This window comes from Ictidomys tridecemlineatus, chromosome 4 (genome assembly GCF_052094955.1).
Source record: "Ictidomys tridecemlineatus isolate mIctTri1 chromosome 4, mIctTri1.hap1, whole genome shotgun sequence".
Taxonomy (NCBI): Eukaryota; Metazoa; Chordata; class Mammalia; order Rodentia; family Sciuridae; genus Ictidomys; species Ictidomys tridecemlineatus.
Window position 1 is genome coordinate 157326141 of NC_135480.1, and position 17993 is coordinate 157344133.

The following is a 17993-nucleotide window of genomic DNA, read 5'->3' on the forward strand; positions in this document are numbered from 1 at the left end:
TCAATTCTGACACTCTTTCTGAGATAGCTTCATATCTCACAGGTTGAGGGCTCAGTCTCTAAGCCTGGCTCCCTTCACTTCAGATGCCATTTGCAAGCCCTAAGTTGTTCTATCTGTGCTTCTGATTGACCAGCTATAAATCGGAGCTCTCAAAATCCCCTTATTAGGTGTGATTAATGTGCTCAAGCTACCCACAGAACTCAGGGAAATACAATTACTAGTTTATTATACAGGATATCATCAAGGATACAGATGAATTAAAGAACAGGGCAAGGGGTATAAAACAACTTCCTATATACCTCCACATGTTTAACTATCCAGCTCTTTGAACATTCCTTTTGGCCTCTTATGGAAATTTCACAGCATAGGCATGATGGAAGCACAAACAACTATGTAGTAATGTAGCCGAAACTCAACAAGCCCTGTCTGTTCAGATTCTTCTTGGCCTCTCCAAGCAGCATTCCTTCTTCCCAGGTATAGGAGAAGATCCCTTCTGAATAGGGATCTAATGATCCATTGTCAGACAGGGTAGGTCTATGGATATTACTTGCCTTCAAGAGAAGAAATTTTAGTTCCTATGGTTAGCCTTGGGGAAAGAGTTGTGATCGGGGAACAAATAAACAAATACACATACATACACACACACACACACACACACACACACACACACACACACACACATCATAATACCACAAATAAACTTATTCCAAAGAGCACAATATGAAAAAATAGAGGGGGAAAAAAGTAGCTTTACAGTGGAGAAACCTAACAAATACTATCTCAAGCCAGGTGATCAAGTTTAATATCACAATGGTCAGTCTCACAGATATCATGTACCTTTGATGTGTTGAGAGTGGCCCTTTACCTCTGTGGTCTCCCTCCCAAGAACACATGACCTCAAACAAACCATAAGGAAAAAAAAAATCTCAACTAAGGAACATTCTACAAAATAACTCACCAATTAAAACTGCCAATGTCATCAAAAACAAGGAAAGTCTGTGAAACTGTAACAATCAAGAGAAGCCTAAGGGGGCATGATAACTAAACATAATGTAGTTTGCTAGCCAGGATCCTGGGACAGAAAAAAGACACTAGCTGAAAGCCAAAGAAATATGAATAATGTAAGGACTGTCCCTAATAATAATGTATCTGTGTTCATTTATTTTCCATTACTGTAATGAGTTTCTGAGATAAATCAATTTAAAAAGAGTTAAAAGTTATTTTGGCTCAAATTCTGGAGGTTTAAGTTCATGGTCAGTTGGTCCCACTGCTTTTGGACCTGTGATGAGGCAGCACATCACAGTAGGAACTCATAACAGAGGAAGCCCATTTAGCTCATGGCAGCCAAGCAGAGAAAGAGAGGCCAGGGTACCCTAATCCCTTTCAAGGACACATCCCTAGTAACCTAAAACCTCTCACTGGGCCCCATCTCTTAAAGTGTTCTACTATCTTCCAACAGTGCCAAACTGGGGAAGAAGACTTTGGGGGGCATTCCAGATTCAAACTACAACAGTATCCATATTGGATCATTAATTGTAACAAATGTAACATGCTAATTTAAGAAATTAATAGCAAGGAAAACTAGGTGTGGGGCATACAGGAACTCTGCACTATTTTCACAATAATCTGTAAATCTGAAACTGTTCCAAAATAGAATATTTTTTCTGAACTCCTAAACACACTGAAACTTTTTGTAATCATAAAAATATTTGACAACATAAACATTAAAATTTTGGGACAAAATAAAATTTGTAATTCTAAGATAAACATTCCACTTTGAGGGCTAGAGTTGTGGCTCAGCAGCTGGGTGCTTGCCTACCACATGCGGGGCCCTAGGTTCAATCCTCAGCACCACATATAAATAAAAGTATTGTGTCCAACTACAACTAAAAAATAAATATTAAAAAAATACTACTTTGAAAAAAATATCTATAACAAATATGACAAAAAATTAGGGCATATATAGTCTAAAGTCCATAAAGAACTTAAAAGAAACGTTGAAGGAAAAGTTAAACAGGCTAGAAGATAAAAAGTCATACAAAAGGAAGTGTTCTATAACAAGCAATGAATAAGAGAATAAGAAAAATCAAAGACACTAAAACCAGTATCATTTCAGTAGCAAACTATTTTTCAAATAATATCCAGTGATGGTAATGATACAGTTTAAATGATTTCACTTCACAGTGTTGTAGCCTTGTAAACAGATAAAATTCTTTTTCAAAGTGCTAAGTACTAAATCACTTGTCTGCCCACACTGTTACCCATAAATTCACATTTGAAGCCCTAACCTCTAATATGTTCATATTTAAAGACTGGGCCTTGGGTAGATTATTATGATTATATGAAGTCATGAGAATGGGGCCTGCTGAGGGCCATTGCCAAGTAGGAATGACACATCGAAATTTCCTTGCCAGCGTACCCCATGTTAAATGGACTTGCCTTGGAAATTTGCTGTGACATTGCATGTGTGTTTGAGAAAGGTGACCCTGCTCAAGGACGAGGGTGGATCCAGGTTTAGGGTGTATCCTGCAGTTTTAGGAAGTATCCTGGTTTAGAATAATTTGGGTTTAAGGCTTTCCGGTTTAAGACAATCTGGGTATAAGGCGGTTCCAGGTTTAAGGTTATTCCTGCTAGGAATAGGGCGTTCCTGCTGCCTGAGTTCCCGTTGAGTTCTCGCGGAATTCAGAAAGTATTTGGGACGTGAATTGTGCGGACAGAACTTGGATTTCCCCAGAACGTGTTTGCAGAGGGCCGGTGTGAGTTCGGGAATAAAGAATTGCTGTTTGAATCTACAAGGTGTGAGTGGCTAGTGCCCAGCCAAGACTGCGGCAGGGGCCCTCATGGTGGGGTTGTGCCCTTACTAGAAAAGACACCAGAGAACTTGCTCCATCTCTCTCTCTCTGTCATGTGAAAATACAGATAAAGAAGGTGGCCATCTGCAAGCAAAAAGAGAATCCTCGCCAGAACCCAACCATGCTGATGCCCTACTCCCAGAATTACAGCCTCCAAAAAGCTGAGAAAATAAACTTGTTATGTAAGCCACCCAAACTACGGTATTTTGTATGGCAGCCTAAGCTAACAAACATAGAAAGGAAAATTTAAATATATGAAGAGCAATAAACACGTATCCTTTAATCCAAAAATCCTACTTCTGTAATGTTGATCTTTGAAAATCATTCAAAATATGATAAAGCTATATGCATGAAAATATTCATTACTTAATTTTAAGTTTGTAAACTCCCAGTAACAACCTAAATGTCTAACAAAGAAGAGTGATTAAGTTGTGGTATTCTACTTGATTCTAATATAATTTAGTCATTTAAAATTATTACAAAAATTATAGAGGCTTAGAGTAAATGCCTGTAACAAAACTAAATGCAAATATAAGAGGTTAAATATGAGCAAGTATTAAAAAGGTTAGCTATAAATAAAATAATTTGTTGGAAAACATTTTATTTTATGATATTATAAAAAATAATACTAAAAAATACATTGGAAAATAACATTAGAGGGGCTGAGGTTGTAGCTCAGTGGTTGAGTGCTTGCCTCGCATGCGTGAGGCATTGGGTTGGATCCTCAGCACCACATAAATAAATATATTGTGTCCATCTACAAGTATATATATTTTTTTATATTTATATTTTTATATATATTTTAAAAAGAGAGAGAGTAACATTAGGTAGATTATTTCTTTAGGATAATCACATCCTAACTCTTTTTAATTACAGAGTAGTGACTTTCGACACTGGTCACTACTCTAAAAAATGAGAATGAAATTTACATTTTACATATGAAAACCATCAATTTTTAATTATAACTTAGTTTTTATTATATTATTACTTACATGGAGATGGTTTCCAAGGCATCTTCAAAGATATCCTGGAGGGGGGAGATAAAAAACACAATGAATTTCTCAAGAATTAAGGATTTTAATGTAAAAAAAGAAAATGAGTATGCATTTGGGGGCGGGGTTTGGCAGAAGGGTAAAGCATGCAGTAGAATCATCCATCTCTGACAAGTGGAATTCCTTTCACAGAAATCTGTGAATTTAAGTGATGTACATATGTTGTAATTAAGACTGGTAGAATATTCAGCCTGCAATCAAACTGGACTGCTTTGAAAAGAAGGTGACTTCTTTAATAGAGCTATCTTTCACTTCTCAGTCTCATTCGTTCTGGATATAGAATACAACACATAAACAACAGGACTTTCCCAATGCAGTCTTCTTTTTGTGCTAGCCAAGATAGCATCACCTAGGCCTTCACTTCATAGCTACTTGAACTACCCTCCTAGCTTTTTCTGCCACTTGCTTTCCTCTAGCTAAATCTGTACCAATACAAGAGCCCCTTCCTTCATGCCACTAGCCTGTTCAAAAGCTATAACAAGAGACAAATCTAAATACACACACACACACTCATACCCACTCACAAATCCATACACACTCCACATATACTGACTCACAGTCATACAACACACACTCACAAACACACATAACCTAGCTCAAAAACTCACACATACACAATTGCTCCCTCATAGCAGCAAAATCAAAACCAAGCCCCTCATCCACTATGGTTTGGGATTCACCACAACTCCTACAAGGATCATGTCACTGTCTCCCTACTCCTATTCATGAGACCCACCATTCCATCCTTTTTCTCTCTCTTCTTTTAATAAGCACCTTGCCATTCCACTGCTCTAGACCTCTTTAAGAGCTTTCTACTGCACTTAGAGTAAACCCAAACTCCTTCCCACAATCTTTGGAGCCCTCAAACAGCCTTTCCATTATCCAATTATCCAATCACATCTCCACTCATCCTCCTCTTGTCAACCACATGAGCCACAGATTTTTCTGTTCCTTGAACAGGCCATATTCATCCTGTATCTTTCTGCACTGTTCATTCTTTCTCCTTCTCTCAACCATTCCCATGCTGACTCCTTTTCATTCTTCAAATCAAAAAGTCACTTCTTCAAGGATATTGTCTCTAGCCAACACCCTAATTAAAGTTACTAAGAACAGAAATTTACTTACAGCTTCTCATCATCTTATTTATTTCATTCATAATACTTTCCAAAATCATGTTCCTTGTTTATATAGTTACTGTCCATCTCCACCAGAGCAGGCTCTCAACATGTAAACAGAAAATCATCAGGGCTTGGCACAGAAATGTTGCTCAATAAATACTTGTTGCCTAATGAATTAAAGACTCAAGCTTGGACTGCCAAGGCATGTATCCTTGTAGGCAAGAGTTTTCCATGCCTTCTCCAGTTCTCCACCCTTCTCACAAACCTCAACTTCCCTCCTTTCTTCCTTCTTCCCTCCCTCCCTCCCTTCACAACTTGGGAAAACCGGCTCTCCATATAAAAGGAGGCAAGCTGATTTTCTCCCTCCCTCCCTCCCAGGGATGCTCTACCTCTGAGCTACATCTCCAACCATTTTTATCATTTGAGAAAGGGTCTGGCTGGTTGCCTGGGATGGCAACTCAAACTTGGAATCCTCCTGCCTCAGTGCCCCCACCCCCCACACACACCTGAGTATTATAGACATATACCATGGCTACCAGGTAATATTTCCATAGAGCAAGAAATATGCCCCCAGACCCACCTTCAAAAATTGAAAAAAGAAGGACTATCAAATAGTAAGAAGTCACTTAAGCAACATCCCTCTATTTTGTTGAAACATCCCATTGACTTCTGTAAATAAGTCACACTCTATGAAAAGCAGACCAAAAAATGAAACATTTTTCATTTTAAGAAGAGGGTATTTGTAAAGAACCAGGCATTACTGCATACCTCTCATATCCCAGGCACTTTACAAAAGCTGTGCCACTTGCTTCTTCCAATTTGTAGCAAGTAATTCCAACTGTAAGTAATTCTCTGCCCCACATTACACAGCTAATGAGTGAAGAAACTGGGGCTCAATTTAAGGTTTCTTTAACTTCAAAGTATTCTTTTTAATGTTAATAAAATATATACAAAAATTGGAATGAGGCAGTTGGGTGAGATGGGGAGGGAGTGAGAAATGAGGAGGCAGGGAGCCCTCCCAATGCCAGGCTGCAGCATTGTTTAAGGAGCCCTGCCAAGGCTTATTTAACTCTCCAAACAATGTACTTGTATTTGACCTTACTATTCATTGAGTAGACTGCAAACCCTGTGGAGTTACCACTTAATTTATGGAATTCTGGATGGCAGAAAAAAAGAGTACCAAAAGAGTCTGGTTTCATTGCTGTGTAGGACATTATCCAGATTTGTGCATAGCCTAGTAATCTTAAATTCTTTTTTCATTGGTGCATATTTATTATACCAAGTGAAAAGTTTCATGTGGCACATTTGCACATGCATATAACATAATTTGATCAGTTTCTTTAAAGTTAATAAATAACTAGTTCCTTAAATACCTTTTGAATGAGTTCACCATCTCACCAGTTTCCTAATTGATGGGTTAAATAAAATTTGACTTTCCTTTTGTATCTTTATGAAAGTCATACTTCTAACTTGGGGAAATTATACTTTGACATTAATAGTGACAACACACTCTCTCCCCAATACCTTTTTCCCAGCTTCTTGGGAAAACTGATGTGGGTACCACCTGAGGGAGGAAATGCCAGAAGTCAAACAGACTGCTCACCCATTCTACACCCTGACCCCTGGGGGTCACTCAAGGTCCCAACACACGACTCAAATTCTATTCCTTTCCTGCACCTACCTCAGTGAGCCCCTTCCCTCTACCAGAGTCCCATTAGGACCCTTGGGCTGGCATGGACTGAAGCTGGCTACAACTACACAAGTCTCCATCTGGTACCTACATGAATCATGTAGCATAACTAAATTTTCCACCTATAGTATTTTTGCTTCTCTATACCCATTATCCACTTCCTAGTACAACTCCAGTGTTGGTTTTCACAGCAAGCACTATAGCTGATTCCTCTTTAAGCCCCTCAGTACTAGGTAGGAGCACCATGTATTCTCTACTTAAAACATGTATAGTTAGAGCAGCCTCCAGATTCCTTCCAGTATGAGGAAAGTAAGACAGGAAAGCTCATGCTGCTAATAAATGTGATATATTGAAAGGAAAACCTGCACTTACAGTTCCTTCCACGAAGGCAACTGCATTTGACTCCCCATTCCCATGCTGGGTCCAAACTTGAGGAGCAACCATTGGGCATGGGTGGCAGCATTTGAATAGAACCACCCCTCACTCCTAATTACACATCTGACACCAATTTTTTTAAGAGTCTATTTTGACTCCCCGGCTGGAGTGAAGAGCCACTATATTCTCTGAATCCACTTGACAGCCCAGCACAGTACTTGATACTTTACCAACACTTAGCAAATTATTGTTGGCTGGCTGGCTCAATACCTCATCCTGAAATGGAAGGTCCTTACCTTGAGCAGTTCATTCTGCGCTTTAGCAAATGGACTACCAGATGCAAGGCTAGTACCCAAGAGCCTGCCAATTCCCTGCAGGTAAGGCAGCCTATAATCTACCCTGCTCCCTGATGGAGAGAGGCTCCAAACAGAAACTGACACAGAATAAGCAAAGGGATAGGGCGCTGCATCAAGCACTAAGGTTTTTCCAAATAATTTTCATCTTAATTTGTTAATTTTGCCATATTCTGAGTAGCAAAAATATATGCAGGTTCATTTAAGTGACAGCATGCTCTTAATAAATATTTAAGACTCTTAAATAATAAAAAGATACTGATGAAAATATTTACACTTTTTTAATCCCTAGGGTAAAGAGGCAAAGAGTAAAGATGACAAATATATTATTAAGAGTAGTAATTTCAATATTCTGTATTAATTTCCAAAGAAACCAAATAGATTTACTATTTTTCAGGCCTCTTCATTTTGACTTTTGGGGGGGGAAGGGGTACCAGGGTTGAACTCAGGAGCTCTCGGTCACTGAGCCACATCCCAGCCTTATTTTGTACTTTATTTAGAGACAGGGTCTCACTGAGTTGCTTAGCACCTCGTTTTTGCTGAGGCTGGCCTTGCAATCCTCCTGTCTCAGCCTCCCAAGTCGCTGGGATTACAGGCATGCATCACCCTCAATTCATTTTGTGATGTGAAAAGGAATATGTGGCAAATATTACTCCATGAAAGAAAAGGAAGTAAAGATAGGAAAATTAAAATTATATACTATAGGGCTGGGGATGTGGCTCAAGCGGTAGCGCGCTCGCCTGGCATGCGTGCGGCCCGGGTTCAATCCTCAGCACCACATACCAACAAAGATGTTGTGTCCGCCGAGAACTGGAAAATAAATATTAAAAATTCTCTCTCTCTCTCTCTCTCTCTCTCTCTCTCTCTCTCTCTCTCTCTCTCTCTCTCTCTCTCTCATTCTTTAAAAAAAAAAAATTATATACTATATATCCACAAAGTTGAATCATTTCTCTAAACTCTCCTCCTCCTTCCCCTTCATCTTCCTCTGTCCCTTCCTCCATTTTTCCTTCTTTTTCATATGGATAACTTCATGGTCCCATGAGTGTATGCTACTATGTGTTCATTTAACAGAGATGAAGAGGTTTGACAGGGCTTACAGACACTTTCCTCTCAATGAGAAAGTCCCTACTGACCCCCTCTTAGCACCTCCTCACTGGAGTGTTCATCCAACATTCTGTCCTACTAACCAATGAAACAATTTGGTACCATAAACTCACAGAACTCTAGAGCTGAACTCTAGAGCTGCTCAGAATTCTGAGAAGTACAGATTCTACACCTGGCTTTGGGGTACATATGTACATGTACCATTCTCAGAGAGATGAGATATAGAAAGGTGCCCCAGCATCCCCCTTGGCATTAGAGCAGGGATTAAGAGCCATGTGTGGGCTGAGATGTGGCTCAAGCTGTAGCGTGCTCGCCTGGCATGCATGCGGCCCAGGTTCAATCCTCAGCACCACATACAAACGAAGATGTTGTGTCCACTAAAAAGTAAATATTAGAAAATTCTCTCTCTCTCTCTCTCTCTCTCTCTCTCTCTCTCTCTCTCAAAAAAAAAAAAAAAAGAGACAGAGAGAGAGCCATGTGTACTAGTGTTTTAAGGGCTGCAAACACGCCTCACCATGAATTCATCACTGTGAATCAAGAGGTCCAAAATAAAAGCCACATTGGACATTAGTTATTATACTTTGTCATCATAGCAACACATACAAAGGACTCAACTATTGAATAAAAATCTTGTCATAGAGAAAGGGTACAATGTTAGTAAGGAATCGTATAAGAAACACATAAGCATGACATGCCTCTCTATTGAATAAAATATTAATTTTTCTAAATCAAGATTAATTTTTTTTGTGGTACCAGGGATTAAACCCAGAGGTGCTTAACCACTGAGACAAATCCCCAGCTCTTTTTTTTTTTTTTAATTTAGAGACCACTGAATTGCTTAGTGCCTCACAAAGTTGCTGAAGCTGGCCTCAAAACTTGCAATCCTCCTGCCTCAGACTCCTGAGCTGCAGGGATTACAGGTGTGCACCATCATGCCCAGCAATCAGGATTAATTTAAAGTACACTAAAGTACACCTTCACTGTGTGTCCATGAAATGACTTTTTATGGATTTACTTTATCATGTATGTGTGTATGTAGGTATGGCTGTACTGAAGATGGAACAGGACTTCATGCATGCTAGGCAAGTACTCTACTACTGAGTAACATCCCCAGTCTTTTTTACTTTATTTTGAGACAGGGTCTCGCCAAATTGCAAAGGCTGGACTTCAAACTTGGGATCCTTCTGCCTCATATTCTGGAGTAGCAAGGATTACAGGTGTGTACCACCACATCTGGCTATGAAGTGATTTTTAGAAGAAAGATCAAGCAAATCCTGCGTGAGCGAGCACACAAACACACACACACACAGATGCCTAAGAGCTCTTCAGTCAGGAATAATCTTGCATTCTGCTCACATCTGCCATCCAATTCTTTGCCATCTATTTTTCAACCTTAAAAAGTAGCCCATGGGGCTGGGTGCAGTGGTATACACCTGTAATCCCAGCAGCTGGGGAGGCTGAGACAGTAGGATCACAAGTTTAAAGCCAGCCTCAGCAACTTAGTAAGGCACTAAGCAACTCAGTGAGACCCTGTCTCTAAATAAAATACAAAATGGGGCTGGGGATGTGGCTCAGTGGTTGAGTGCCCCTGAGTTCAATCCCCGGTACCAAAAAAAAAAAAAAAAAAAAGCAGCCCATGGACTTCCGGAACATTTAAGCTCCCCAACTGGATCCCAAGGACTACCACCAGTTGCTTCTTAGAGTCAGTGCTGTATTTTTCCAACTCGATTGGAAAAGGGAATCTCTTAATGAATTAGCATCAAAGTGAGTCCTTTCATGAATCCTCAGCTAACCCACAGAGCTCTTAATCAAAGGGAAAGAAAGCCATAGGAGCCAACACACCACAGGCTACTCATACTCCAAGTCTCCACCTATAATTATGGCTAGCTCTTTCACTGAACAAAACGGACCATCTTGAGGTTTGAGAGGTTAAATAGCCAGGTATAGGGCATACCTGTAATCTCAGTTACTTGGGAGTCTGAAGTTGGTTGGAGAATCACAAATTTGAAGTCAGTCTAGGAAACTTAGCAACACCTTGTCTAAAAATTTTAAAAGCCTGGGGGGATAGTTCAGTGATAGAGCACATACCTAGCACATATAGGACTTTGGGTTCAATATCCAGGATCAAAAAAAAAAAAAAGGTCAGACTATGAACTTAATTCTAAAGTAGCAGACAAAAAAAAAAAAACAAGAAACACCTGGAGGTTTAAAAAAAAATGTTTTAATAATGCAACAGTAAAATCATACACAAGAAAAAGTTCTCAGAAATTTTTATTTTAGATATTTATCATTTAGATTGAAAAGAATTTCACACATCCTCCAAGTAGAGCATTAGTCTAGTTCTCTGGGTGTTCTTATGCCAAATAAATAATTGAGAACATTTTTACTAAGCTACTGTTATGGTATGGAAATGAGGTGTCTCCCCGAAGCTCCTGTGTTAATATTCAGAAGTGAAATGAATAGATTATGAGAGCTGTATGTGACCCAATCAGTTAAATGGCCCAGGAATGGAGTGGGTAGGGGAGGGGTGCTCTGGTAGGGTTCACCTTGCCTACAGCCCACTCCTCTCCCTCCTCTCTGCTTCCTAGCTGCCATGAGGTGAGCACTGCTCCTCCACCTTGTCTTTCTGTCACGGTGTTCTGCCTCACCTAGGCCCCAAGCAAAGGAGTGGGATGACAATGGACTGAACCTCTAAAATCATGAGCAACAATAAACTTTACTCCTAGAATTTGTTCTTGTCAGGCATTTTGGTCACAGCAATGAAAAGTTGGTTAATATAATAACTATTAAATATCAGCAAGTTATATTTTATTCAAATGCTTCATTCAAACATTTAAGCATCAGCATGCCAATCACTAGTCAAACAGAAAAAAAGATACAGTCCCTGCTCTCTCGAAATTCCAGTCTCCTAAGGAAAGGAGAGTATAAACCCACAATGAGACCACCAAAAAGTGGGACCAAACTTTGCATAGGGAAGGGAGAATGGACTGAATGAAAGGCTGGTGGGAAAGGGGAGACACAGAGAACTGCATAAGATAAGGCTCCAAGATGGGAGTTTACTCTATCTCTTTACAGACACAGGAATAATGATTTACACACAGCTCCCTACGACAGATCATGGGAGCCAAGGCAGACAGAGAGACCGTCCATGTGCACAAAATCTATAAGCACCCAGTAGCAAAGCAGCCTAGAGGTGACCACAGACAATGCTTTAAAAAAAAAAGACATCAGGGGCACTAGAGAGCTTCATGTTTGTAAGGAACAAATGCTGCCATGTAAATGCCATGGAGCTGTGCCTTACCCAGGAGGGCCCTGTCTGTGAGAGGGCGGATGCTGATACAGAAGGGCCCTGTGCCTTAATTTTAACTGTTACAGTGGGGGAAGCTGGAAAAATACATTGGCAGGTACAAAGGCCCTTCAGATTTGTGGCAAGCAGGTCATAATGACAGGAGGAGAGTGTGCCTTCCTGCTCTCCCATCAGGTTTACCAGACAGGGCCCAGGAGCACCTGATACAATCTATGCCTCTACCATCATCTACCCATTCCCTTCTCCCTCTTCTTTTCTACCTCATAGCAAATCCTTTCCTTCCATTCCAGTGTTACCATCTGTAAACTGGGAATACCCAAAGTATCTACACCCCAGAGACTCATTAGGAAGATCAGAAAGTAAAGTGCTAGGCAGTTTCTGGCACAGTCAGTGCCCATCAGTGCAATTATGATATGATGATGACACGAGCCCTCCCTCCTCTCTTCACAACAAAAGAATATTCCCGTAAGTTTCCATAGGTCGTGATGGAAATTCTAAATGGCATGTGCTCAACTGTCTAAAAGAGCAAACTGGACTCTCCTCCCTAAGTACTATCACTGTAAAAGTCAATATACATTAATAATTTTAGTCACACTGCTAATGTAGTACAGGGCAAAACATAAATTTAGGCTTGGAAGGTAGTCCTCTCTGGGTCTGAATCTTGACTCCACCCTTGATTCCAGGCCCTTTCCATGCTCCATTTCTTACTAGGTACTATAGGGATTCCAATCCCCTCTAGGATTGATGAGATAATATATAGAACAGGTCTGACTCAAAACAGGCTCCAAAAATACAATCCCATAGGATATTAAATTCCCAGCTATAACATGAATCAGTGCACTCAAGAAGACACAGGGGTCCTTTACTGTACTTCCTCAACAGCTCTTTTTCACATCAGAGACTCTGAACCTCCTTTAGAAAAGAGAAAAAAAAGTCAAATGTTTGAATATTTGTAGCAAACAGATATTCAAAAAAATATTATATGCCTTCTTTTCTCTGTCTTAACATGCCTTTGCCTCCTTTATTTCACATATACATCCATTTTATTGAGTGAATTGTCCAACAAGAAAAACATAACTCAGACACAGAGCTTCATAAGCCTCACAGGACCTTAGCTCACCTTGGCCAACACAGAGTGACCTTACAACCCAGTGCAACACAGTACAGCCCTGGCAACAGAGAGTGCCCTTGCCCAACACAGCACAACCTTAACCAGTAGAGTGACTTTGGCCAACAGAGCACAACCTTGACTCACACAGAGCAACCTGAGCCAACACAGAGCGACTTTGGCCAGTGTGACTTTGGCCAATGCACTCAAACTCTGGGGCTCCAGCAGCCTCAAGAATAAAACGGAGAGGTTAACACAGATTCCATCCCTTATTCAAAACCCTAAATTCTTTGCATTAAACAAAAATCTTTTTCCAAAGCATCCGTTTGTCCATCACATACACTAAAACAAAATCCCTCAGGGAAACCTAGCATTCAGAGGGACTACATTCAAAAGGAGCACTGGGCTTTTCTAAAGTCCAAGCCACACTAGTGATACTAACTTGATCCTGGATAGCCAACTAGTGTGGAGTACCAAGCAAAAAAAAAAAAGAAAAAGAAAGCAGTTTGCACTATGATTCTTTGGAATTTTCAACAACTTCTGGTCAAGAACCAGGAAACCATGAGAATTAAAAACAAACCACCAGATGTCGCTCTCACAAAGAAAAAATTTTTTTTTTCATTGGCTAGCATGACTTTAGTTTCCATTTAGATTAGCATGTTTTTAAAAATGAAAGCTAACTTTATGAAGAGGAGGAGCTGGGGTTGTGGTTCAGTGTTAGAGTGCTGGCCTAGCTTGGGTGGGGCACTTGGTTGATCCTCAGCACCACATAAAAATAAATAAATAAAAATAAAGGCATTGTGTTCACCTACAACTGAAAAAAATAAACTTCACGAAGAGGAAAAATTTCCCCTTTTTGCCTTTCATTATAAACACAGAGTTGACAGGGCTGGGGTTGTGGTTCAGCCATAGAATGCTCGCCTCGCGCATGCAGGGCCCTGGTTTCAATCCTCAGCACCACATAAAAATAAATAAACAAAATAAAGGTATTGTGTCCAAAATAAAGGTACTGTATCCAACTACAACTAAAATAATAATAATAATAATAATAAATAAAAATAAATACAGAATTAAATAATAATAATAATAAATAAATAAAAATAAATACAGAGTTGAGAGTTAAGTACTAAGATCAGTACTTGAAAAAATGTGCAACCGAAATTATCATTGATTTGGGCTGGGATTGTGGCTCAGCAGTAGAGGGCTCGCCTTGCACGGGCAGGACCCAGGTTCGATCCTCAGCACCACATAAAAATAAAGGCATTGTGTTGTGTCCATCTACAGCTAAAAAATAAATATCTTTAAAAAAGAGGGCTGGGGATGTGGCTCAAGCGGTAGCGCACTCGCCTGGCATGCGTGCGGCCCAGGTTCGATCCTCAGCACCACATACAAAGATGTTGTGTCCACTAAAAAGTAAATATTAGAAAATTCTCTCTCTCTCTCTCTTTCTCTCTCTCTCTCTCTCTCTTTCTCTCTCTCTCTCTAAGAAAAAAGAAAAGAAATTATCATTGATTTAAAAAAGTATTCGTTTAAATTACAAATACTTTAAACTGTAATTATAATAAAGTACACATAATTTTGGACTTGACCCCATAGAAGAATGGGTAGGTACAAACACAATGTGTTCAATATGTCCAGTATATAACAAAGAGTACATATAAAATGTGGGTGTTTACAACTGCGTATTGTTGAATTTGTTTCACATAAATGAGCAAGTTTACTTCCCTGTGCATATTGCTCAGCTGCTATTCTTAAAATTGTAAAATGAACCTTGTAAATCACTTAATATGTCACTTAATATCTCCTACCCTCTAGGGCTGGCCCTACCTTATCTACCCAATCTAAGGTGAACAAAGGAACATTTAGGGCACACTGTTTTTGCAGGAGAATAATTCCATCCAAAGCAAATAACAAAGAGAGCCAAGAAATTTAGTTTTAAGTTATTTAATTTTAAAAAGATCACTGATGGAGATATTTTTAAATTAAGTGCCAGAGAGTTTACACAGCTTCTTCTATGGAATATTCACAAATCCCACTTATTAATACCAAGGCATTTTGTTGGATACTTATATGCTTATTTCTAATTCACAAAAAATCATTTAAAAATGAGCATGCATTTCACCTCTACAATTACTACTACTACCACTACTACTACTCTATTCTGATAACAGGTAACACAACTGAATCTGAGCACTGCTATAGAGCCTTTGATTATTTATTTAATTTTTTGTTTGTTTGTTTGTTTGTTTAAGAACAATGCCTTTATTTTTATGTAGTGCTGAGAATCAAACCCAGGTCCCACCCGTGCTAGGCGAGCGCTTTACCGCTGAGCCACAATCCCAGCCCCTGCTATAGATCCTTAAGATGTTTTGACTCATTAATCTTCACAACTATACTACATGAGACATTAAAATGAGGAAACTAAGAGAGATTTAATTAATTTACCTATGGCTGAGCCTCCATTTTTTCACCTATGAAATGGAAATAATAAATCTTAGCATTGCTGAGATCTGAGATATGTGTCCACCCAGCATAGCATTGACAAAATACTCAATAAATAATCTCTACTGTTATCATTAAAATGTTTCTACAGCTTAAAGTCTCAGGTAAAGCCCAAGATAAACAAAGAAACCTCTTGCATTACCTTGTTTGACCCTCAAACTTTCCAGTTATCACCCCCCACCAAAAAAAAAAAAAAAGGAAGAGGTAGCATTCCCTCCCTTATAGCTCTGCTCCATACTAAATGCCTTAAAAGGAGAACACAAGAATCTTGTCACATAATTTGAGTGTCCAGGAAGGTAGCTTCTGAAAAATGAGGCTTCAACAGGGTCCTCAATCTGAGAAACTCCAAAATGTAGGCACAGAAGGTAAGAAAACTTGAGCTTACTGCTTGTAATCACTGTCTGGGTTCAAACCCCAGTTTCATCTGCCATCAGCTCTGTGAGCAAACATACCTCAGTTTCCCATTACTGGGCTGTGCACAGATCAAATGTCACAATGAAAAACACTTAGAACAAATCATTCAGTAGAAAACATTAGTTGTTACCACAATTACTGTTATGAACTGAGTGTCCTAACGGCACCGCTGAGTGATACTATGCACTGCAACCTGGAGTTTAGAGAGGAGAGGGCACAGCATTTGGCACTAAGAATCCTGGTTCTGCCTCCTCTTGGATGAGGGTTATAATGTCCCCCAAATAGATGTCTACCACTGCAGGCTCAGCAAATGACAACCTGCAGGTTAAATCCTGACTGCTGTTTATAAAGTTTTATTGAAACACAATTTATATATTTTCTAAGGCTGCTTTCCTTAAAATGCAGAAATGAGCAGTTACAACTGAGATAATAAGGTCCCCAAAAATATTTAGTATCTGATCTGACCCTTTACAGAAAAAGTCTACCTACCTTTGCACAAATGAAACATTGGAATTCCTTCCCTACCCATTGGTAGCCTTGAAGACAGAATGAGAAATAGATGTGAAAAGTCCATAAAACAAAGTTTTAAGGGCTGGCAGATAGGAGATTATTAACCAAAAAATGCTTGCTGTCTTTGAGCTTTAAACAAAGAGTAATGAATACTAAAAATATGGGCTAAAGTCCCACCATCAGCTTCACCCATTAACTATGTGTGGCCTTAGACACATTCCTTAGACTCTCCGAGATGCATACTCATCATCTGTGCACTAGTACCAAACCTGTGGGGCTGAAAGAATAAAATGAGATGTAAGCAGCCATTGGTCATGCCTGGCCCAAAGCAGTACTGAATAATGTCAGCTCTCATTAAATTATTACTTTCATTGTAATTGCTACAAGGAAAACTTATTTGCCCAAATATTGGACCATTTGAACAATACCTTCCCTCTCATGGGCTCTATACTCACAGAATTATAGGTGTTAGTAAAGCAGAAATACTGCAAACTGTAATCCATTCCTTTAGGCCAACCTAAGAGAAAAAAAGCCTAAAAATGACACATCATTTGTGTCGAGATTAAATTCTCCTCTACCCTCCACCAGCATTCTACCCTCAACAGCAAGAAATTTACAGCAAAAAGCTAATACCTCCCTATACATTTTATTATGTAGGAAAAAACTTTCAATTATACAAAAAACAAATTAATTGAATCAATACCATTATAATCTGACATTCTGAATTCTAATGAGAAGCAATTAAATACAAAAATTTACTCAAATCTAGCATAGAGAAATGCCACAAGGGATCATTTGTATAATAGATGATATAATTAGTATTTCAAATTTAAAATGAATTAAAAATTCTAAACATGCTAAAAAATGAATACTAAAGTTCTAGTAAAAAAATGCATTAAACAGAATTTGAAATGAAGCTAAGCACAATGGCACACATCTGTAATACCAGGAAATCAGGAACCTGAGGCAGGAAGATCGAAAGTTCAAGGCCAGCCTGGGCAACTTAGCAAGACTGTCTCAAAGTAAAAAAAAAAAAAAAAAAAAAAAGGACTGTGTATGTATGGGTTCAATCCCCAGTACAAAAAAAAAGAAATATAATTTGAAATGAATGCTGAGATACCAGGGGACTTTGAGGCCAATGGAAATGTTCTTTTATCTGGATTGTAGTAATGGTTAAATGAGTTTATACTTTTAAGATACTTAATCTATGCACTTAAAATGGTTCATTTTATTGCATATACATTACACTTTGATGAAAGTTGGTTTTTAAAGTAATATGGGGAAAATATTATAAATTTTTTTAATTTATGCTAAAAATGTAGATGCTGTTATGGTTTTACATGGTTTTTTTATAAATATTTTTTAGTTGTAGATGGACGGAACACCTTTATTTTATTTTATTTTTTCTTAATAGGGTACTGAAGATTGAATCCAGTGCTTCATACATGCTAGACAAGCACTCTACCACTGAGCCAAAACCCCAGCCCCTGTTCTACATTTTTTTATGTATATTCATTCTTCCTAACCTTCTGGAGTGGCTTAGTACTGCCCCAGTTTACAAATGAAAATACTAGGGTACACAGAATGTAAGTAATTTGCCCAGGGTCA

The 17993-nt window shown here is 38.9% G+C and overlaps 1 protein-coding gene across 8 annotated transcripts in view; it reads right to left on the reverse strand.

Annotated features, from left to right (window-relative positions):
• The window catches only part of Ttc39b (tetratricopeptide repeat domain 39B), a 127045-nt gene that overhangs the window by 86841 nt on the left and 22211 nt on the right, over nucleotides 1-17993 (reverse strand). For 5 of the 8 annotated variants that reach the window (XM_078047651.1, XM_078047660.1, XM_078047657.1 and 2 more), the window contains exon 2: nucleotides 3845-3879. The exons of 1 other annotated variant lie outside the window; for it this stretch is intronic. In XM_078047651.1, the coding sequence (XP_077903777.1) occupies nucleotides 3845-3879 (35 nt within the window). Of the gene's footprint in view, nucleotides 1-3844; nucleotides 3880-16364; nucleotides 16465-17993 lie in introns of those variants that run through there. 2 more of the 8 variants (XM_078047656.1, XM_078047652.1) reach the window with 2 other exon arrangements.